At 35.9% G+C, this 24,760-nt stretch overlaps 1 protein-coding gene across 3 annotated transcripts; it reads right to left on the reverse strand.

The window, feature by feature from the left end:
* Positions 1 to 5,977: 5,977 nt before the first annotated feature.
* On the reverse strand, positions 5,978 to 23,957 carry LOC124840248 (putative serine/threonine protein kinase IREH1). Of its 3 annotated transcripts, none has more exons than XM_047316279.2 (18): positions 23,056 to 23,954; positions 20,496 to 20,560; positions 20,180 to 20,362; positions 18,713 to 20,086; positions 14,942 to 15,114; positions 12,330 to 12,573; positions 9,281 to 9,373; positions 9,021 to 9,161; positions 8,823 to 8,915; positions 8,096 to 8,303; positions 7,717 to 7,802; positions 7,506 to 7,594; positions 7,328 to 7,379; positions 7,179 to 7,235; positions 6,912 to 7,085; positions 6,746 to 6,823; positions 6,279 to 6,467; positions 5,978 to 6,194 (listed from the first exon to the last, which is right to left on the reverse strand). In XM_047316279.2, exons 1-17 carry the CDS (start codon positions 23,744 to 23,746, stop codon positions 6,387 to 6,389), a joined length of 3,882 nt encoding a protein of 1,293 aa, XP_047172235.1. In that variant the 5' UTR covers positions 23,747 to 23,954; the 3' UTR covers positions 5,978 to 6,194; positions 6,279 to 6,386. The 3 variants fall into 3 exon arrangements, with proteins under 3 accessions (XP_047172235.1, XP_047172225.1, XP_047172252.1); XM_047316269.2 differs by having other exon boundaries at positions 20,496 to 20,563; XM_047316296.2 differs by lacking the exons at positions 5,978 to 6,194; positions 6,279 to 6,467; positions 6,746 to 6,823; positions 6,912 to 7,085 and having other exon boundaries at positions 7,175 to 7,235; positions 8,067 to 8,303; positions 20,496 to 20,563; positions 23,056 to 23,957.
* Between the last annotated feature and the right edge of the window lie 803 nt (positions 23,958 to 24,760).

The raw sequence follows: 24,760 nt of genomic DNA on the forward strand, positions 1-24,760 counted from the left end.
AAAATGTAAACACTTATAGTGTGTATTGAAATGTCAGCTAGATTTGTCCCCCGTATAAGAAAATTTTGGTATTATTGGCAAGAGTTAAGCTTGAGCTTTCTCATCCATGATGTAACATTTAAAACATAAACATCAAATCAAACCTTGACAATGTGTGGCAGTTGAAACAATTTGCTCATGTAAGTACAGTATAGGCCAAACTGAAAAAGTCATATAACTAAGGTTATGTATTTGTGAATGTGATTATAATTGTGACTTTATGGTGGACCAAAAAATAGAGTACACACAGTGGATGGGGCAGTGCAGTTTAAAGTGACCCTTCTTGAGAAAGTGGTCCTACATGCCTACTGCTACTTCATAGTGGTTCATGATCATAGTTTTTTTTTTTCAGGTTTAATCATTCACGAAGTTTTTATTTTCACGTGGAATCTCAATTTAGTTCTTTTGTTTCTGGAAATCTCAATTAGATCCCAAATTTATGAAAATTGCAACAATTGGATTCTTTCCGTTAAATTGTCTCCAACGGTATTAGTTTGTATTTGACGTGTCACGCTATAGTCAGTTTCTTAACTAACGTGACTGACTGAAGGAGGGGCAATGAAGCACGTGAATAATAACAATTTTTTAAGTAAAAAAAATGAATGTTTTAAAACAAAATGGGGATTCAGATTTTGAATGGATCGAATTAGGAATTGGGATTTTTGACATCGTCCAAGAGTATATTCAATTTTGGGAACAATTCAAATCAAAATAATGGGTCTCTTGCAAGCCCTTCGTTCTCTTCTTTTCCACCCCCTGTATCTGGTAATTTTACCAGTCCGAATATATTCAGTAGTTTACCTGCTGTTCAAAGCAGTGCCATTAACATGGCAGATTCTAATGGCAGTAGCATGGCAAGTATGACGACTGGCAAAATGGCATCAAGTAATAGCAGTTCTTCTACCCCAGTGGTGGCATCTTCATATCCGACAACTTCTGTTTTCAAATTTGGATCCTCTCTTGTCCCATCAACAAGCTTACCTCTATCATCTTCTGGTTTAGAGCCGTTGGAAACTAAGGGCTTGTTCTTTTGAGTGGATTTGAGGGAGTGGATTTGAGGGGATTTGAGAGGATTTGAAGATAATTTTTTTTGTCGTTTTCTTGAGCGAATTTGGAGGTAAATGAGAGTGAATTTGAAAATAATTTTTTTTAATTTGTCACGTCAATACAATTCTATACTAATTCTCACAAATTTTATTTTCAAATTCACTCTTATTTACCTCCAAATTCGCTCAAAAAAACGACAAAAAAAATTATCTTCAAATCCTCTCAAATCCCCTCAAATCCACTCCCTCAAATCCACTCAAAAAAATAAGGTATAAAAGAAGTCAGGATGCAGGAGCTGGTAGTCTTAGCTGCACTGCCTTTGGTAGCTCATCTGCAGGGATTGGTAATTTTGGCTTCATCTCTTCGGCAACTAAAACTGTAAATAGCCTCTCGAGATCTGTTGTTGGTGCTAGTTCGATCAATTTTGGTTTAAAATCCCAATCCCTAGAAGTACTCAGAATAATCTCAATCCCTAATTCAATCAATTCAAAATCTGAATCCCCATTTTGGTTTAAAACATTTATTTTTTTTTACTTAAAAAATTATTATTATCCACGTGTTTCACTGTCCCTGCTTCAGTCAGTCACGTCAGTTAAGAAACTGACTACGGCATGCCACGTCAAACACACACTAACGCCGTTGGAGACAATTTAACGGAAATGATCCAATTGTTGCAATTTTCATAAATTTGGGACCCAATTGAGATTTCCAGAAACAAAGGGACTAAATTGAGATTCCACGCGAAAATAAGGACTTCGTAAATGATTAAACCTTTTTTGCCATTCAGTGATCTACACCCTCTTTCATATTCTAATTTTGTTAATACTTTAAGGGACTCCATATAGGTAAGGTTGAAAATAAACAGTACCACCTTTTACAGATTCATTTCATGTTAATCTAATTAGGTTGAAAAATAAGTAAAATCTGATTAACCACTTGTTGTGTTCAACTTAATTTTTTCATCACGTTATTAAACATGGATACATAGTTTTTCTTCTGCCACAATTTTTTTTCTAATTCACATCAAAAAATGTGAAAATATATTGAGGGTTTTGGACAAGCCAGACTCTAGTTATCATGGTTAAAAAAGAAAAAAAAATGAAAGATAAAGTGAAGAGGGAGAAGAAAAGATTGAAATGCCACCATGTTACTTCAACATGGGATGCTCTTGTCTCTTTTTGGCTATTGTTGTCCTATTATCTGCAATCTCTTTCAAAATGTGTGGCATTTATAGTAACCACTGATAGACATAAAGCATTGGTCTAGTTGTAACAAAAAAAATTCACTCAAGAAGTCAACTCTGGAGAGTAAATACAGTATTAAATTTATGTCTACTTTGTTCAATAGCTGAAAGATTATGACAAATGAAAATGTTATCTCTAGAAAAGAAAAAAAAAGTTGAAAAGTAAAAAAAAAAAATTCTTGCAGCATGAAAGAACTTTTTCTTAGTATTCATTAGAGAGAAAAAAAATTAAGTGTTTCTTTTATAAGTTAAAGTTATAATTTATGTACTTAGTTTTTAGGAGAAATTAATAACACTTAAATAATTTAATTTTAATTTAGAGAAAAACTCAGTTTATTTTACCTCCTTGTATTCTTCTTGTGTAAGTGTTTATAGAAAAGTGATTTCAACTTAACCTTAATTTTATAACTTTGCCAAGAAAGAAATAAAACATGAGATCGGAATCAAATTTAGAAAACAGTAGTCAATTTTACTCAGTTAGGGTGTGTTCTTTTGGAGGTATTTGGGGGAGATGATTTGGAGGAGATGATTTGAATGGATTTGATTGGATTTGAGAGTAATTTTTTAGTTGTTTTTTTTAGTGGATTTGTGGTTAATTGAGAGTGGATTTGGAAGTAAAGTTTGTGAGAATTAGTGTAGGATTTGATTGATGTGATAGATTTTAAAAATTAGTTTAATTGGTAGAAAATGAAGATGACCAAATTGCCCCTAGTTATAAAAGTATTATAAAATGTGATTTTGTAATGTTATATTTAATTGTAAAAATGTTTATGAAGAGAAAAAAATTATGAATAATTGTTAAAATTAATGTTTAAAAATTATAAAAGTTATAATGTAGTAAAATGAATGTATTTTAAAATGTACTATTAAATTGTATTACATTTTAAGATCTCATTTATATTTTTTCTTCAATATAATTAATTATATATTATTTACACTTTAACCTAAGAATGTGATGCAAGAGAATCTTAAATTTATTGTCATGCACATTCGAATTGAGGAACTTATACATGTTAAATTTATGACCAGGGTATCATCCATAAACTATAAAAATGCCCTCAATTATAAACTAGTTTATCATATATGTTTCTTCAAGAGTTGGTGTTTTACCTCAGTTTACGCAGAAAAAACCTGTATGAGTTAGCTCATTTCATACTAAGACAAAAAACACCCAAAAGACAAGCTAATATCTTTACCACTCATTCCAGGGAGGGTGAATAGATTATAAGAGACTGAAATAAGAAGCAGTACTCAAATAATTCACACAACGCAGTCTGCTTGACAGATGATAATTTGACCAAGAGTAGCAATTTATATGCAGAAACAAACATCAGAACTTCCGAATGTCGTTTAAGTTACTAAATCATCTTTCAAGTCAACCATTATTAGCCTCTATTTTTCCCATGTGAAATGTTCACATGAAATCTGTTTTGCTGGTTTTAAGAAGCTGTATTGTTCGTCCACGCTCCGCCATCCTCCACCTTCCTCTCTTTCATGCAGCCTTTTCAATAACAGGAGCACCATTTTGATAAGCGTTGGTAACCGATTACTCACTGCGTAACCGAATACGCATGCCTTCGTTTTCATCCTCTTCAGCGTAACCGGTTACACCCTCCAATAACCGATTACACCACCCTCAATTTTAACTTCCTTCACCCGTAGCCACATCTCTGGACCGTAACCGAATAACCATGGTTGTCTTCTTCCTCTTCAACCGCATGGTTCATCTTCACCCAGCCATTTGCTTCCCTTCAAAACACAACACCCTTCTTCGTCTTCAACACCGGCCCTCCACCACACACATGCCTCCAACCTGCTACAACGTTTAAAACTTTCACACCTGTAATGTAATGGAAATGGCTCAGGGCAAATATGTAAATGTGGTCACAATCCGCGCAAATCATCTCAGTAATGCGAAGATGGATCATCCCGTTCTCGCAAATTCATTGTTTTTCGTCTTCGACAATCGTTGCAAACGAACACGTTTGAATTTCCTTCAACCGAACACACCCTTAAGTTTCGGCACAATTAAATAGGTACATTTCTTAATGTGAACATTTATACGTGAATTGTCAGGATCTGATTTCACAACCTCACATCTAATTATATTTATTTTTAAATTTTAATGCATTATAATAGTAATTATATTTGTTTGTATAGCTAAAAAATGTCTTGTTACGTTATTATATTACAATTTAATCTAAAAAACGTATTTTTTTTTTAAATAAAAAAAATGTATTCAAGAATACTACTTACTTTCATTCTTCATGAAATAAATCGTTTCATATAAAAACAAATTGGCTTAACACTTATGTGTATTTAAGTGTTTAATTTGACTCGTGGATAAATACATCTAATATTGAGACTTACACGTAGAAATATTGAATTGCGCATTTAGTAAACTAATAAGTATATTTTTTTAAAAAGTACGAATAATTTTAAATATTAGAAAATAATAAAATAGACAGATTACAAGTTACTTAATAGAATTTCAATTGAATTTATAGAATATATAGTACTGGTAATAAAAAGAATTAGGTTTAACAACGTGGCTGTAAGGACTGCAGGACCCATATTACTTGAGTCACCTACAGGCCCAATAACCACTTCACATACAGGCCCCACTACAGGTCAGAACCAAGCAGTTACAACAGATGAGGACTGTGAGGAAAATACCAAAAGGATTCCACGCCAGCCAGGCTACCTCAAGGATTTTGTGATCACGTCTTCCCGTAAAAAGGGGAAAACCGTTAGGAAGAAATGAATGATAAAGTTCCTAATATCTCTTTTATTATTACAAATGATTAGTTACTGCAAGGTTGTTACCAAAGTGCATATATAGCACTGTATTGTAGGAAAAGGAGGCAAGAAAGAAATAGAAAAGTGTTTCCCTCTGCATTCATTCTTTCTCTTTTTCTGATACTCTTCTATTCTGTCATCCTCTGTCACCTTCGGTTGTTTTCAATTGGTGCTTTCATTGATCCTGACTTATCGTCATGGCCGCATCTCCTCATGATGAGCTCACCAAACTTAACGTCAAACTGGAACAATTACTCCTTTCCCATGCCAATCTATCCAACACCCTCCATGACATAGCCAACCGCACAACAGTCCTCGAATTCAGGTGCGTCATGAATTACGTTTAACACTTGGTTTCGTAAAACGCGTATAAGAGAAGAAAAACGACTTCCTTTAAAAAAAGAATAGAAAAGGGACGAGGAGAAAAGCAAAATATGAAGAAGTTTCTTACTATCGGAAATAAGAACTTGAGTTTTGGTGTTTCTTTTTCTTTTATGCTACAGAAAGAAAACAACAGAAGGAGAAGAATAAATTGAATTTGGTTAAAACACAGTCATAGCATCATAAAGAATCATAGTGCTCAATTCTTGGGTTATCTTCAGTCGCAAACCCCATTCCTGGCAAGTAAATCCACACATGAATTTGCAAATGCTCCAATTCTTTGACAACATGATGATAGTGAAACTGCATCAAATGACAAAGACATTTGGAGCACTAATAATTCGTGCAAATCAAATGACTACGTTCGCCTGTAATAAATGAGTGGGGTTGAAAGCAATGTTTCCGTGGATAGGTTAATAAAACCAGCATAACTCAAGGGAGGGGTTAAGAAGACTTCACAGCAGCATCTGAATTAAGTATATAATATAACAGTGGTTTGTCTAAACAAAAAGGATGTGTTCTCATTGCCAGTATATCGCGGAACAATTTGAGCAACTGTGATATGCATTTTTAAATTTACAGTTCTCAATTCATACACAATAAACGGTAAAACTGAAACACCCCACCGTTGCCCTGTAACCTAACAAGCAAAGAGTACATCCTGAACCACTTTGAACCTCTAAATCTGCAAAATCCAGCAATAAAAACTGAGTGAGCAAGAAAAAAATCAATCCATAACGAATGGGCAAGTTATGCGACAGAATCGTACATGTACAATGTATACAAACGATAAAGGTGCTTGTGCCCCCAAAATTGCTTGGATCATAGGTCGAAAACCAAATTCTGGACTTTGACAGAGGATAATTAATACATACAGCTATGCACTAGAATTCGTCGGAGGATCATCTTTCCATCCTTTAGTGAGATCGTAGTTGATAGATGCAAGCTGGGAGAGGTTCTGAAAACACCAAGGAATGGGAAAGTAAAGCATAAGACCAGGAAGAAAACTATCAAACGAAATATTAACAGAACAAATGCTACATACGCAAGATTAAACATATTATTAGGCCACTTATGAATAGAATAGTATAGTAAGCTCAGAGAAGACAGCTTAACACATTAAATCACACTGTAGGTGACAAGAAACAAAGGAAATATCAGGCATAATCCATTCAAGTTAATTCTAATTGTTTACTCACAGATTACAAAGAAATGAATATAATTTGAGGGAATTACCTTGAAGGAGAAATTACTGAAAGAGTAATTGACAGATGTGCCAGAATCAAACTCAGCAAGACCCCCACATTCATCTCCCTGTTACCAAGAGGAAGTCAGCCCATTATACTTTAAATTGATTTCAGTGAAGTATTTTACGTTTAGCAATGCCTACAACTTGCAATACCACTTCATCTTGGCGATTGCTCAAGCAACTACTGCTGCCACTTAAGCTATCAGCATCACTAGAATCCTCAACATCACTGGCTGGATATACAAGGCCATCAGAAGTATTCCATGAGTAGCGACTAGTGAAGTAACTGGTATCCAGAGCGCTCTCAGAAGCAGGAACAAATGCAGCCTACAAAACCAACAGAAGCGTTACATTGGACATCAAGAGAGGGGCACTAAAATTAACAGTTAAGATTTGTCGCTTGGGCAAACTATAACATACTTTCTGCCTGGCAAGTGTGTCCCAGTTTATATCCTTGAAGAAAACATGTTGCTTTACCTGAATCATTAAAATTAGTTAACATTTGAGCACAGAAAATAAATTATAAAAATGGATATCAAAGTTCTATATTTCATCAGAAATTACATCACCTCTGATGCGCCTTTAGATCCCAGTCTCTGATTAGGATCTTCTGTCAATAATCTGAAAATTCATAATGTCAGGGACTAAATGAAAAAAATTCAGCTATCTTAGATATGAGTGCTTAAACAAGAATAATACCCAATAAGAAAGCATGTTATCACAAAAAAAAAAAACAACATAATATACCGATCAATAAGATCCTGTGCTTCAGGACTCATCTCTGCAGGAACTGAAGGCCAAGGTATTTTACGATTAAGAATATTATCAAATATAGTCTACAAACACAAAAATAACATCATGTCAGAGAGAACTCAAATCGTATAAAGGGAAAAATGACATGGAAAGAAACTTAAAAACCATCTAAAAAATTTATCATACAAAAAAGCAAGATAGAAACCTGAGGATGCTCGGCATTAAAGGGTGGAATACCAACAAGCAACTCAAATAAAATGACCCCAACAGACCACCAATCGGCAGTATACGCTGTAAAATTTGCACAAGTTATGCCAAAAGTAAATGCTATGAGTATTCATCGTATATAAAGTATAATAGAATCATTAAATCAGCTAGCTACAATGATCATAACATGTATCATTCAACTACCTAATTTCACTATAGAGAATAGCAATCAATTTGTGATATTTAATTCTACACATAAGGGAAATCATGTTTTCTCTAAACTGCCCAAATAATGACAAAAGTCAAATTTATATCTTAAGAGATAGGGGAAAACAGAAATGAAACCACCTTAAACATAAAATTGGGACAATACAAACCATGTCCAGTTCCCAAAAGTATCTCTGGGGCTAAGTAATCAGGCGTGCCCACTGCAGAGCGTTTTTTCCTCCTTTCCCATTGATCCTCAGATGTAAATACATCAGCAGCCTCATCCTCTTCAAGTAGGGATGTCCCATTCACTGCTGGGCCAGACAGATCATCTGTGCTGTTGATGAGACCAACTTTAGAAAGCCCAAAGTCTGTTAACTGCAAAAGTAGCCAGAACAAAAAAACCAAGCTGTTTAACAGTTTATAAAATGTATTTAAGAGAGCCACAGGATTACAAGAATGTTGAAAAATTGAAACTCAAAAGGATCCAATCAACAATTAAGAAATTGAAATTCTCCAAAATTATTGAACCACATACGTGGAATCACAACTTAAAGCATGGGATTGATGGTGCTGATAAAAGAAGCTAATAGTAGAAAAGATGCAAAACTCTCAATGATTCATCATAGATATGAGCACCAAAATTTCTAAAACACAATGCCACCCCAAAATGGCAAACACAATCAAACTCCATAAAAATCATACTTAACTATCATTATGAAGTACGAGATTATTGATATTACTCCTAAGAGTAAGAGAGGAAAGAGGTTAGCGAGATTGGATTTCCATTCCAAATTTCAAAACCAAGGTTAAGGAAAAAAGTAAAAGAAATAGCCTTTTCACATAACCATGGTTTGGAGGTTTAAAAGCAGAAATTAGAACATACTTAGTAGTTACCTTGATGTGACCATCATGTGCTATCAATAAATTGTCAGGCTTCAGATCTCGATGAACCACATGCAGGGAATGCAAATACTCTAACGCAAGCACCTAACATTGAAAAAAAACGCATGTTCTAGACAATGTAATGAAAAAAAATTCAGATAACTAGAGAGATAGAAAGAGCAACTGAGGAGACAGAACCAAGAATTATACCACTTCAGCAATATATACTCGAGCAACTTCCTCATCTAGGCAACCTAAATTTCTTAATAATGAATACAGGTCACCTCCATTCAGATACTCCATAACAAGATATAAGTTTTCACGACATGTAAAAGAATAGAAGAATCGAACCTGATTAAAGTAAAGGTAACATTAGAATAAGATAAAATTTCTTAAAGTAAAGGTAACATTACAATAAGATAAAATTTCTCAAAGCAGCATGGAACATTAAAACAGTTAGACCTGCTCACCACAAAAGGATTGCGTACTGTAATTAAGATATCACGTTCTGCTAATATACTTTCCACAGCATTTTTACGGATCATATCTGCCTTCTTGAGAACCTATTAGAAAATAGGTCAACAGGGTTACATAGTAAAAGCATAAACCAAGATAGAAACAAGTTTATTTTAACCTTAAAGGTCTGCAAAAGCATCACTATACGAAGAACTCTACATAAAGAAATAATAAAACAAAATACATGATAGTGGAGCGGCCAAACCAAACCAAACCCAATAGGTAAACTTAAAGTTTTATTTTTAATGTAAAAGTTAGATAGAAAGAAAGAAATTTACAACAGAGTTGATTAAAGAAATTGTGTTAGGTTCCTAAATGGGGAACCTAATCAAGAACTCTCTTCCTCGCAGAAAAAGACACAGAAAGAAGGAAATTGAATTCTATTCACAGTAAGAATCACTGTACAGAATGGAAACCGAGGCTTAACCCTCGTCACAGGTCAATACCTGTCAACAAATCAATTCATCAAAAAGTCCCTTCTAACTATCCAGTCAATCTATTTATACTGTCCTCTCCCTTCTACCCTACTCCCCTTTCCCCTTACTCTATATCCTAACAATACACCCCCTGCAGAACAACCTTGTCCTCAAGGTTGGAATCGGGAAGCTTGAGCCGATCGCATTGTGATATGGTCTGATCATAGGAAGGAACCCGCTGCTACTACCTGCACTCAAAAGTTTCACTACTTTTTACATCATCATTTTCAATTGGAATTCCATTAGCAGTGGCAATAAACTGAATCCCACGTTGTGCAATTGTGCTTGCAGCCATTGCTTCATGTTTTGTACCAATCTCATCAATTACCATAACTTGTGGCATGTGATTTTCAATTGCTTCTATCGATACCTGCAACTTCAAGTCTGGGGGTTTGGGTGGTGGTCGAAATAAGAGACCGAATTTATGGGACGCGCCACTGTCCATCAAAATTAAAACTCGTTTTCCCTCAATTTCTCCTTGCAATTTCATCTTTTTGGGTTGTGTCAGGCCCCTAGCAGAAAACGCAGAAAGCTTCATCTGCATCTGAGCCAACTCTGTCTCTGCCTCTGTTCCATCTTCCTCCTCGTCCTCAACCATCATCAACATCCTCAAACTTCTTTCGGGGCATTGATGACCTGGGCCGAAAGCCCCTCCACACCTGAAACAACTTTCCTCCTTCCTACGTTTCGCAAACGGTGAGTAGGGTAAATTCCCAGAATTTCTCCCTCTGTTATCGAAGTTTGACTTCGCAAGCCCGCTCGCCTGTGTCACCTCCTTGCGCACCGACCCACTATTCTCCGCTGGCCTCGTTCGGTTCTGGGTTTGTCGACTGGGTTCAACCCGCAATGCCACCCCGCTCGGTCTACTCCAATTCGTCAGGTTTCTTCCCATTCCTCCTCCTCCGGTCTTCGCTCCTCCGTTAAGTTCCTCCCCATCCCGTGCGATTGGCATCGCAGCCATCAATTCCTGAGGATCGAGAAGACGCACCTTGTTGCGTATCGGTTCTTGCAACCCAGCCTCCACATCCATTGAGATCCGCTTCGCTACCATCACTTCCTGCGAGTCATACGGTTGGACTTGGTTCCGAATGTCCTCTTGCAATCCCGCCAGAAAATATCCTGACAGCTGCTCGTCCGGTACCCTCTTCGTTTGTCATGACAATTTCTTGAAGTCTCGTACATACTCGTCTACCGTCCCCGTCTGTTTCAACAAACACTCAACAATTGTTCCAAACCTTATCACCATAGCTTTCTTCAGTCCTTCCCAAGAAGGATTCTTGGCTTTAGCCTTCCAGGCTTGGATCCAATAGCCAGCACTTCCCTCCATGCTACTGTATGTCCGGCGCACTTTTTCTTCCTCTATCACCCCTTGGGTCTCAAAAACTGTCTCCGCCCTAGCAATCCATCCCATAGGATCAAACCCTTCGAAAGTGGGTAATTCTACCCTTGTCCTCCAACTGGGTTGCCCTTCATGGCGTTCACCCCTTGCCTCTCCCACTTCCTCCTCTTGCCTCCTTTTGTTCTCGTTGACGGAGGCTTGGCTGTCGTTCGACTGTTGGCCCTCCTGGTCGCTGGTTCGCCCACTCAACTTTTTCATAATTTCTTGCAAATCTTGGCGTATTGCTGCGTAATCTTGGCGTATTGCTGCCATGTTCATTCTCAGTTCGCTGGTCCTCCTCTCCACGGTATCGTTTCTTCCTTCCATGCCTCCACCCTTTCTTGATTACTTCTTGATCTATCAATCCCCTCCCAAGCGAATCCGGCAGGTTGGACCAATTGTTAAGTTCCTAAATGGGGAACCTAATCAAGAACTCTCTTCCTCGCAGAAAAAGACACAGAAAGAAGGAAACTGAATTCTATTCACAGTAAGAATCACTGTACAGAATGGAAACCGAGGCTTAACCCTCGTCACAGGTCAATACCTGTCAACAAATCAATTCATCAAAAAGTCCCTTCTAACTATACAGTCAATCTATTTATACCATACATTGCATTAAATTACCTTGGATGCATGGAACCGTTGAAAGATACAAAAAGTATGAAGTAAGAACGAACACAAGGAAACAGTTTCGAGAACAATTGCATGAAAAAATTATTTCTAGTAAAAAATGAAAAAATTAATAAATAAATATAAGATCGGACTTTAAATAACATATCTAGCATTCCCTGCATCAAGTTATGAGATCTAAAACAATTCGTGAAATATAGAGATCAAACACAGTTTACATGAGAGCTTGAAGAGCATGTCAGAAACTAATCTCTATTTTTCAGTAAGCTATCAAAAGGAGTCGTCAAAAGGTGGGCCTTTGCCCTATAATAAGCATTTCAAAAACACACAGTCGTATGCTTCAATAAAACTCCATACCGATTATAAAAACTTATTTCCCAATTTCATTAAAAAAAACTCTTCTATACAAGCAAAAAAAGAAGTACAATGCACAATCAGGCATGAAACAAACGCAAGTACATGGATGTTCAGATTAAGTGCTGATACAACAGATGAATCAGAAGCACGAAGAATATATACCTTTATTGCAAAAAGATCACCGGTTGTTCTCTTTTTAGCCAAGAAAACCCTCCCAAATGCCCCACGACTGATAGGTTTTATAATTTCAAAGTCATCAATAGAGGTACGATCCCTTGATGAATGGATTGGGCTTGTTCTCAAACTACGAACCACGTCATCTTCCAAAAGAACATCATCATCAACTGTGCTCTCTGTATCTATCTTTTCAACATCCACCATCTCAGTGAGCTGCAGATACTTCTCTCTACCAAACCAAATATTATTTATCAAGAATAATCACAAAAAATTTCAAAGCACAACTAGAAAGGTCCATGATATTAAATTAAATGTACTGAAACGTGGATTGAAGGTATAGGTGGCAAAATGGGCCTGCTAATTTGGCAGGGCAGAGAGGGATGGTCAGCAGCCCACTTCTTTAAATAAAAATTACAATAAAGAACAACTTAAAAAATAATATTTTTGTATTATATTACTTGAAGGAGGTAAATATAAAATAATATTTTAACATAAATTATTAACACTTATAAATTATGTTCCAATTATTAATTATAATGGAGTAATTTAACATATAAAGATAATTATTTTGATTATTCAAATTAGAGACATTAATTAATCAATTGAAATTTAAAAAATACTTACAATGTGCTTTTAATATATAAATATATTTTAAAAAAACAAAATTTAAAAAGATCCAAAAAAATTTTTAAAAAAGTTGGTGAACCAGCCCTGTCACCCGTCCTTTGACAGGACAGATTAGGATTTTCAGTCCACTCTCCTATGGCGGGCCAGCCCACCCTGACACATTTTGGCCAGACCAATGGCAGTGCGGACCAAAACAGGACGCACTGTAATCTTGCAATGGCGGCAATGTTTTTTATGCCACCCTCCATTTTAGCTAAGGACTTCTTTTTTATTCAGGAGAGGCAACTTGTATTCCTTGCACTGTTTTGTTTCCTTTTTAATTATTTTGTTTGCAATCTAGTCCTACCTTCTCACACTTTATTAGTCAGGTACCTCCCTCACATAACATCGTCCTCCTGCCTCTCACTCTATTCTACTGTGTTTTTCTTCACCAAAAACAGAACCTTAGTTTGTTTTATCTTCTATTCACTTGTTTATTTAATACATGGCAGCAGTTACCCAACAGAATCAGCACACACTCCTTTTCATTCACGTTGGTAACAAAGTCTAGACATCAACACAACAGAACCATATACACTGAGTGTTCCTTAAAATTGTGCTATCGATTATTCTATGTTGAAGTTTGTCTGCTATCTTTCCTTTGAACAGCTGTTACATTAGATTTCATGAACTTTGATGAACTAGAACAGTATAAAAGAAAACTGCATGAGTTTTAATGGGAGACCAAGTAAATCAACGAAGTTTTCAAGAGAGATATCATGATAAATAACATCGCTAAAACATTGGTCTGAATGGCTTTATCTGATCCATGCAGCTAACAGCCTACCCCACCTAGTAGTGTAAAGCTTTGCTATTGCAATTGTTGTCTAGTTGACACACTAGAACATGTTTGAATTATGTTAATTATTTTGATATAATTTTGATATATTTTTATTTTAGATATAGAGAAATTTTTAGTTTTCTAACAAGCGCACACCATGTGTCCACAATTTGCACTATGCAGCTCACCAAATCTATCTTCGATTTCAACTTCCTACTAGTACTAAACAATGGGATAGTCACAAGTTCAGGGTAAAAAAAAAAATGAATGTGTCTATGTATGTATGTATACATTATATATATATATATACACACACACACATGTTTGTGTGTGTGTGTGTGCACTGTGTGTGCATTTGTATGTATATATATGTGTGTATTATAAACTTCAGAAGAAAAAAAATTACTAGCAAGAAAATATCATTCGTACAGATAATCGGGGGTTACTCATCTTCGGTGAGATGAGTAAAGTGAGAAAAAAAGAACGCATATTAAGGTAAAGTAGGTTAAGTTTATGAGAAAATTGAACAATACATCAATACTTTCTCTCTCACTACACAATTACTCACTATAAAGTCAAATCCCAAGATAGTTTGGACACAGACATAGTTGCAGCAATACTGTTATGCCATATGGTATTCTGTGTTCGGTTATAATATTATGCCTATTCTGTTAGGACACAGGGTGATAGGACATTATGGGTAATGGGTTTAGGATAGAAGGCAAAGGAGTAAAGAAGAGCGGGAAAGTTTGTTAGGCTGTTAGAGGGAGAGAGAGTATAAATAAACCTTTTGGGTAATTCTGGAAGGGGGGAATCATTTTTACTATTTGTAAATAGGTCTTGGACCTTGTTGAGGGGGATTAGGCCTCCGTTAGGATTAAGAGGAGGAGTAGGCCTCCATTAACGCTACCTGTGTACCTTCTTTCAATATCAATACAGAAACACATTCCTTTTACAGTGTTAATTCTTGTTTGTGTGTGTGATTGGGTTGTCTTAGTTAGGTCTCCAACTCAGGAACCTAACATATTCCCTATGAACAGTGTCTAACAAGAACCTCCCCCAAAGCTTATCATGTAGTTCAATGTTTGCTAGGAGTACTTTCCATATTACAGAGATGTCTTACATAATGTAAAACAGAAAAGTTACTAACCGTATGAGCTTCTCAATACGTGTTCCAAAGGTCTCCACAGTAAGTGCATCAAATTTCCTTCGTTCTACAACAACCCGCAAGTCATCAAGACAAGATAATAAATATGAAGTTGTGCGATCATCGTCCAGAGGTGCATTTGCCACACATCGAGCTATATCAGCAAGTTCATTCATCTACAATAAAAGAGGGAATTTTGCAACGGAAGAATGTCAAAGATGAGATTTTTCTAAGAATACATGGAAGCAGGAAGTTATTTTATATTAAGCAAATGTAATACAAGCCTCATTTATTAAAACTTCAGTACATATACAGGCATAAACAGTTGGATATTTAAGCACAAACAATTAGACATCAAAATCCTAATTTATTAATAAAACATTTTCTATTTGTTATAATTATTGAAATAAGGCACATAGGAATACTTAGATCATATATGTATTATTCTTATATCGTATTATTATTATTAGAGGATACCATATCACCTCTGTTTATTGTAGTGATTCCATTTTCTCAATATAAATAAAGCACCCACCCATGGTGTCTCATAAACAAGTGATTTCAGTTCACTGTTTCTCTATTCTCTATAGTTTAACATGGTACCCCAGTTTATCCTAATGAGGTTTAATTGACTCCTACTGGACCATCCATAAATATCTACTTCTAAGTGCATAGTCAAAAATGTAATGAGGGATATTATATTCATACCCAAGGTTATCCCCGAGTATAATCTGTAACACATACAAACGAGTACCTTAATGGATATTTATGGGTAATGGGTACGAGTATTAAATTACCCGTTTACTAATGGGACGAGTACAAATATCATAGTATTCAACCCGCAAATACTCGCTGCCTGCTAATAATTATTAGTGAATTTTATTTGAATTTTTTTTAAATTCAAGTGATCAAAATAAAAGTATTGGTGAAAGAAATATTAATCATGAAAGAATTGTTTAAAATTTGATTTTATATATTTCTATTTTTCTTATTTAGACCTATGAAAAGTTATTTTATAAAATATCAATCTTCTAACATTTATATTTTGGCGCAACTCATTTAAATTTTTTTAGGAAGACCAAATTTATTTGCATTAATATTTTATTCATTAATTTGATTTGAATTGAGCTTAAGAACTAATATTTCTATCTAAGTTTATGTTTTAAAGATTTTTTTTAATAATTTTATTTAAATTTCAAAAGTAAAATATAAAATATTTGTGGGTATCCAAAAATATCCACAAGTATAAAAACTTCCGTGGATATTTTTTCACGGATACCTGGTGCATAACAAAACAAACTTTTTTAGACGGAACCGGTACCCGATAGACACTATTCATCCCTACCATTGTCATCCCTTTATGTGATAGAATGTGTTGGAAATCCCATATTGATTAGACATATAGCCAAATTACATTATTTAAGTGGTACAAGTTTTCCCTTTCAAGCAAATTTTATGAAATTAAGTTATACCTAAAGTCCACTTTCTAGTATGGTATCTAGAGTCTCTATAATACCCTATTTGCTTGGTGGACCCACGGTCTCTAGTGTGAAGTGTTCTTTTCTTTTTGCAAACCTTCTCGATGCATGCGATGAAGCCTGCCTTATGCCACCCATCATTGTGCTTGCCTCTTCCGTCCAACCACAATCTCAGTGGTTGCAGTTCCACTTTCTTCCTCCTACTAAATGTGTCGTTCATGTAGCTGCTAATGGTTAACAATCAAAAGCATGTGATATTAGTACTTAGTAATCTCCTCCCATACATAACATTGACTTTGTTCTTTGTGTCTACTCCCTGTTTGATTTACTTTCCCTCACCCAACTCACTAAATATCACGACATTATCCTCACATTCACTAAAATTAATGTTACCTTACAAGATGGGATATTGAGACAAATGATTGACATCAGATGTTCCACACAGACCCTTCTTCATTCATGTTCCACATGTTCTTTATCCTCATGTTATCACATTAATTAGATGTCACCATTCGCCCTTAATGGTTAGGTAACTAACTTTGTCCTTTTTCCTCATTCTCATCCATACATCCTTTCTCCACATATTTTTGGTTCCATGTTTTGTAGATAACCTCACATTGGCTAATGTGCCTTTCTAGGATATCATCATTCTCAAAAGGGTATTGATATTCTCTCCTAAACCTAGTCATTGTCTTTTTTAGAGTGATGTCTCTTTCTTTGAGTTTGTCCCATATTATACACATGTTCCTCCTAATGAGTATATATGTAAATCAATCTTCCTTCATCACTAAATGACTCTCCCATATTTTGGGATGCTTCTCCAGCACCACTTCAGGCATATCAATGCCACTCAAAGCCAATTGACATTCCTGTATGGGAGCCATCTTCAACAGATAATGATATAGTGGTGTTTGATCCTTCCCCAAACCATCTCTCATACCTGATCCAATATCCTTTAAAAATGATTAACCTATTGCTATTTGGAAAATGATTATACTTGTTTGTCATCATTATCTTTTGTTCCTATTTTAAAGTCTCCAGGTGAATCTTTATACTACAATGAGTTGCGACAAGTCATAATTGATGTGTGCTCATAGTTGATGTGTGCTCCTCAAAGTAGTGGCACTTGGAAGTTGGTTCCTCTTCTAGCTAGCAAATCAATAATTGGGTGTTAGTTATTCTACACTCTTAATAGGCCCTAACGGTAAATTTGATCCCTATAATTTGGTTACCAAAGGATGCACACAAATCTATGGACAATATTATATTTGACAATTTCTCTTCTCCATTGCAACTATTCGCCACTAGACTCAATTTCAAATTGACATCAAGAATGCATTTTTGCATGATAATCAAGACAAGGAAGTCTACATAGACAAACCTCCTAAATTTGATGCTTAAGATGAGTAGTCTAATATGGTATATACTCCTCACAGGTCCCTGCATGGACTCAAGTAATCACCCTAATCATGGTTTGAGTGTTTTCAAACTGTCATCTAACAATTTGGAATCATACGGAATGATGTTGACTATTCTCCATTTTACGTCATTCTCCACGAGGATGTATCTAACTTATTGTATATATGGATGACATTGTCATAACTAATAGTGGTAAGGAGGGTATTGTCCAACTAAAAGAATTTCTTGCTCAACAGTTCCAAACAAAATATTGTCTTTCATAAGAGTACCAAACACTGCAATAGATTGCCATTTCATTAGAGAAAAGTTGGGTTTGAAAGCACAACCACTAGACTCAGCAACTCTAGTGAAAAGTTAGTAGACATATTCACCAAGCCTCTAAGAGGACAAATAAAAAATCATTTTTGCAGCAAGCTGAGCACATATGACTTATATACTCCAGCTTGATGGGAAATCTTATAACTATAGAATCAGGAATATCTAGACTTTATAACCAGGAATATCTTTTAGAATGAGGAATATCTAGATTTTATATTTATTATTAGGAATGTTTCATTTATTCCTGCATCATATCTTTATTATTAGAGAATACCGTAACTCCTTTTAATTGTATTGTTTTTTTTTCTCAATATAAATAAAGCACATTTTCTCATTGTCTTCTATTTTCTACAATTTAACACTACTGAATATAGAAAGAAATAATGCTTAGGGGCAGTTATGAATACTAGATCGAGTATCACCTTAACATCATATGTAAACACATGGGGAGGACCATTTAATAGAACATGCTCTGACTTGAATGGACAATGCGAGCAACTAGTATAGGCAATAAATTAGAAATAAAAGAAATAGAAAAAGATTTCAAAATATGGCATGCCTGCAGCAGATCATCATGTTCAGAATAAGCACCCTTCCCGGCCAAGAGCAAGTCAATCTGACTTGTCCGTGGTGTCATCAATGGTGACCTTGGAGTCATGCTCCCTGCAGATGATGTTGTCATACCTTGGTCAGACTTTGGACCAAAACGAGTTTTGCATGATATAAGTGGTAATCCTTTCAGGTCATCCATAAAAGCAGAATTATCAGTTTCGGGGAAACAGTCTAGCATGTCATCTGAGCCTCTGCGAGACCAATCACTAAGTTTAGGAGAAGGAACATCAGATTCTTCAGTCATACTAGAATTTGATACTTTTGCAACATCAGGACTTCCCACCATTTGTTGGGTATCCTTTTGTGAACAAGACTCCATCATCTTTTCTAGTGTTTCAGCAATTCTGACAAGACGATCATTGACACTCAGTCCCTTCTGATCACATCTATCAGCAACTGCACAAATCCTCGAATGATCTTCAACATGTGAAGTAGGAACTTCCTCTTCACATATACGACAAATTATTGAGTTCTCCTCACTATTATTCTGCTGATCTCCCCAGTATCCCCAAGAAACTTTATGTTGGTGTTTGGAAGCATGATCCAAGGAATCTTTGATAGGAAGAAACTCAGATGGCTTTGCAGTAGAAAGGTCCACATCAGAAGGGAATCTCTTATTATTTGATGCCTTTGAAGATTCAACCCTCCCATAATTTTGGTCCTTCAACTGAGCAGCTTCTTTAGGGCTTTTTCCAGACGGAGATGGGAATTTCTTCCAAGAAGCCATTCGATCCCTGCCTGAAGAGTCAAAATGTTTTGTATTATCATCATCAGCAGGAAGTGAAAGATTTTCCGGTTGCATAACATCTTTCTTCCAACCCATCATACTCTGTTCTTGACTAAAAGCTTTTTTAGATGAAGGCTTTAAGGCTTTTGCAGCACTTGAACTTTTAGCATCCCTTCCCACACTAGGAGGAATACATTTTCCAGCAGAATGCAAGACTCTTGATTGACGAAGATTGAAAACAGGTTCATCCTCAGCCAAACCACTTTCCTTGTGGAATTGCAATAATCGGGTACACCTTGTGAGAATGAAAAGCATTCGGGTGTGAAGCTGCTTTAGCATCCCAGGAGGATGCTCTTGACGCCTATCATCCAACTCCTGAACTATGCTTTCACACTGAAGCCAAAACTCGCCAGATGAAGTCATAGCACAACTCCTTGCCAAAACTAGCAAGTCCTCAATTGTCTCTTGCCATTCAGGATGAGTATCTGCATTTTTTTCAAGAATTCCTACAAGATCTGCCGCAAAAATGGCTAAATCAGAGTTCACATCTTCCTTCGCTTTATCAAATTTTGCCCTAATAACGACCAAAATCTCCTGCATATCAAAGTAAAGCAATTTTAATGAAATTCCCTCCAATGACGCAAATCATTAGCACCACAATATAATGTGAAATCAAGACTAAAATACCTCAAGGTTATTCAACCGCCGAGGCTTCAAAAATGGAAAAGGCCAGACACCTTTCGAATTCAACTCATGGGAAAAACTTTTGATATCCGAAGGAAACCTCTTTCTAGGTGCACTAGTGACACGTAATATGGCTTGAAAGCGAGGAGATTCAGACTCCTTTGGGTTTTCAAAATCATATGCCGTCTGAAAAGAAATAATTGAGTTATTTTGTACTGTAATAGACAAACAAACAGAAAATAACAACTAATTCAGAAAATAAAAAGTTAGTGATGACAAAAGATACCAAGCACCAACACACACTCTAAACCAGTGGTACCTCTGGAGTACAAACATCTGCACTTCTTAAGCCTCCAGACTGAGCCCATGATGATGCCTGCTTGCCTGCTTAAAGTGATATAGTAAGGAAAAGTATAATTTTAAGAAAAATAACTAACGGTTTGGCTAAATACTTTAAACACATACATATAAAACAAATTTGTTGATCAATGGTCCATGGGCAAAACTAAACAAATAATGACATCAACCCAAAACCACCTCATCACAACCCCATCTGGAATTTGAAAGCAAGTCTCAGTCCAAGTTTGTGTAAGGTAGTAAACATAGTTGATCTTGAGCTTATGTGTGTTGTGTAAGGAAGTAAACATTTTATAGATTTTTATGGTTAAAATATTTTGTTAAATATTTTTAGAATTTCTTTTGTAAATATTCGTTGGTACCCACAAATATCTGCAGATATTAAAAAATATGCATGTACCCACACAAATATAGGGATGGGGACGGGACGGATATTTATCCAACAGGAAGAGTAGTGGGGAGATACTATCCATACCCGTCTATTTATCCAACAGGGAGAGTAGTAGGGAGTTACTACCCATACCCGTCCCGTTGACATTCTTACTCTTACATACTCAGCCTTATACGTGTGCTTAACCCACTTGGGACTTTTTGCAATACCCTTGCATTCACATTTGACACATATTACATACACAAGGCATTTCCTCGCCAATAATATAATTCTGTTTACTACAGAGACCAACGACAGATGAGTTTGCGAGGCAGAGATACAGAAAGGTGAAAAGTTGTGAATTAGCTACTACAACCAACTTTTTCTGTATAAAGCTTCAACCAATTTGAAATGGCAGCACTAAAAAAATTATAGGAAATCTTAAGTTTAAAGATCCAGTGATTCACAGACCCCAGTAGTTTGATTTAATGTTATGATAATGTTTATTGTAAGATTTAATTATAGGGATATGTCAGTGCTTTAATTAGGATCTGTGAATGCAAGTCGTGATATTTTAGTTGTGCATTTGCGCAGGTTAAAGCTTTAATTTACCCTTCAGTTATTATTGTTATGTAGATATTTATTTATGTCTAGTAGAAGCTGGTTATTTTACAAGGGAGTTAAATTGTGAACTATATCTACTTGAATAATGAACAATCCAGAATAAGTAATGCAAACAGATACCAAAATACAGAAAGTCCGTGAATAAATTATTTCAGAACATATTCTAGTCTCACTGCATTTGACATGCCTCTTTCTCGCAGGTGTGGTATGCCTAATACTAACTTCTTTTCAGTCTAACATGGTCAATGCTCAGGCAACTAGGTAATATGAAGGAAGACAAGCCAATTTGAATCAGATAGAAACCAGTAAGCCCAGTTGGTTTAAATCAAATCTGAAAATGCAGCTGATTTTTGTGATTTTCATTTTTACATTTATGCCTAACCAGTTTTCCCAACTAGATTAATGATTGAATTACTGAATCAGTAACCAGGTCAGCTCAAGTCAAACCCTGGTCCAGTTTTCAAAAGTTACAACTAATATCCAAAACATTTAAATAGTAATTCTAAACACGAGTCCAAGTGGTTTCAGCTATTGTAGCTTACCCCATCTAGTGGAAAAAGACTTCTGTAGTAGTGTTTACAGTTTTTTTTTAAATTAATATTTCTAGTTGTGTGTATTTTCCCAACTACATTACTAAACATTCCATTTAGTTAATTAAATGATTAAGTAAAACAGTAGCAATACTTTCCCCTTCAAATAGAAAAATGATTGTCATAAGGATTGAGGAGAATATCTGAAAATACTAATTGAGCTATGCAATTCTCTCTTTCCTAAAGGAAAACTGGTTACTATACACGATTATTTAATTATTCTAATATGAAATATGAACTATATCTTGCAGATAAAATCTTCAAATGCAAAAATCAATAAGATGTCATCCATGTATGGACGATTATTTCAATGCATAATCATCATATTTGAGATGTAAATATAAATGCAGTCCTCAACACATAAGTTTTATATATATAATCAATGCGAAGAACTACGTACTAGTTTTAAAATATAATTACTAATATAAATTAAAATTCAATTACAATGTTACCCCTCATCTCTTTACTCGTGTTTCAAACACGAGAATACAAATCTAGCTAAATCCAATTTGAAAGAACGTGGAGCAACTAATCTAGACCAACTCGAAAGATACAGAAACAACCAAGTCCTTTCAATTAGGGGCTCCACTCCAAAAGATTATAAACCTAATAGAATCATTGTACCAGAACAAGAGCAAGCAAGATAACCACACATAGAGATACAGATCCAATAGAAATTCTCCCTAGTCCACTCCACTCGCCAGACCCCTCCCCAATCCTCATTCCTTGCAATTCTCATTTTTCAATTTAATCCAAAGGAGAACAAGCCGTTCTTCTATAGCATGAAAATAAATAGCAATGTCTTGCCGGTCCTTAATAACCCTTCTCTAGTCAAACTATCGAACCAACAATCTTTTACTTACTGATTGAAAAAGCAACCAAAACCACACAATCAGAATCATTACAAAATCCACAAACACACGGAGTTAAAGAGCTACCTGCGGCTTCCGAGGACGATTCCCCGTTCTGCAACCGCGACCGAGGCAACACCACCGGACTCTGCTCCCTTGGCGGCATACTCCCCAAGGTCGACACGCTGTCAGAATTGCTCCCATTATCGCCCCACCCTCCGGTAGCACTGGCACCGCCATGGGAACCCTCACGAAACCCGACCCTGTTCTGGCTGGCCGGTTCCTTCTTCTTCCCATCGCCGCCGCGCACGCCGACACCGGGACGGGAGAGATTGCTGCCGCCTAGCGCCGTCGTTCCCTTCTCGCCCCTGAACCCGAAGAAGCTCTCCTGCGGCAGCGGTCCCGATCTCGTCTTGATCCTGTTCAGCCCCAGCGACGACGCCAGAATCGGCGACACCGACGATTCCCGTCCCTCCGCCGCCGTCAACTTCTTCACCGGAGAATCCTTGCGAGCTTCCGGCGGCGGAGTTTGACTTTCCTTCCCCTTGACCACATCCTTCTTCTTGGTCCCGTCTTTCACCTGCGTCTGACGACACGCAGCAAGAGCTCCACCACCGCCGCCTCCGGCTGCTAAAGTTGGATGGGCGGCGGATTTAGCCTTCTTCTTGTCGGATCTGGAAGGGGAATTGGAGGAGAAAGATCGAGGACTGTTGGATGACGCATCGGGGCTAGAGGAATCGGATTTTTTGGAAGAGAAGAACCTTCCCTTGAAGACCATGTTTGGATTAACCAAACGAACCCTAGCACCATGCTGCTGAGAAGTCCGACATTGATTTTGAAGCTCAAGTTAGAGAGAGAAAGCGAAAAGAGAGGGTTTGGTTTGGTGTGACAGTGATGATGTTGAATTCAAAGAAAAGGGGTTGATTGTGGACTGAAAATTGTTGTGACTTTTTACAGAAAAACTCTACCCATTATTCAAACACCTTCTTCAACCCCAAATTTATAATCTTTTTAACATTTTATATGACCCACTCCTTAGTCCTTTTTTATTTATTTTATACTTCATTATGTAACCTCTTTTCTTTTATTTTGGTTTTTGCCTCTTTGACCAAAATTATGCACTTTCTTTATGTCCTTCTTCAAAATGTGCAAATGAAAATTCATATTGTTACCATTTTGGCATGTTTTCTGTTAAGTGGGGTGGTGGATTTGGTGCAATTGAGAAACCTTCTTAGCTCTTTTGGTAAACCTTCATCTAGTAGTTTGAAGAATAAACTTTGTAAGAATTTAGAAAATAATTATGAGAGTTTCATTTTAAAATGAAATTAGTTTATATTAATTATTTTTTATAAATTCTGGTGTTAACTTTTTTTTGAGATATAATTTATGTGTTTTGACTTGTCATGGAAACTTTTCAAACCAACCCTGGATTATAATTTTTAAAAATAGCTTGTTTTTTGTTTTAAAATTTTTGAAAAAGTATTTTTTCTGCTATAGTTATTAGACGATGAACTAAAAGGACAGATGTATTTCATTTATATACTACAGCTTTGTTTAATCAATTATTCATGAGATATCCAATAATACTATGGGAATGTTTTCCAAATAAAATTTATTTTATCTTTTTTCTAAATTTACATAAAAAAGTTTATCTAATTGAATCCACAACATAAATACTTAAATCTTTAAATTTAAGTTTTATATTCTAATATTACATATCATTCAATCTTTAATATAATTATTTTGTGTAGAAATTATATAATATTAATTTTTCTTAAACTTATTTTATATT

This window comes from Vigna umbellata, chromosome 4 (genome assembly GCF_029865625.1).
Source record: "Vigna umbellata cultivar VRB3 chromosome 4, Vumbellata_1.0, whole genome shotgun sequence".
Taxonomy (NCBI): Eukaryota; Viridiplantae; Streptophyta; class Magnoliopsida; order Fabales; family Fabaceae; genus Vigna; species Vigna umbellata.

What these genes read in the sequence shown, in the direction of transcription:
- LOC124840248 (XM_047316269.2), bottom strand. Translation starts at nt 23,746, where the DNA reads ATGGTCTTCAAGGGAAGGTTCTTCTCTTCCAAAAAATCCGATTCCTCT. An exon ending in ATCGTCCTCGGAAGCCGCAG is followed by an intron (nt 20,564 to 23,055) that starts GTAGCTCTTTAA and finishes TATCACTTTAAG; the next exon opens with CAGGCAAGCAGGCATCATCA. An exon ending in CAGATGTTTGTACTCCAGAG is followed by an intron (nt 20,363 to 20,495) that starts GTACCACTGGTT and finishes ATTTCTTTTCAG; the next exon opens with ACGGCATATGATTTTGAAAA.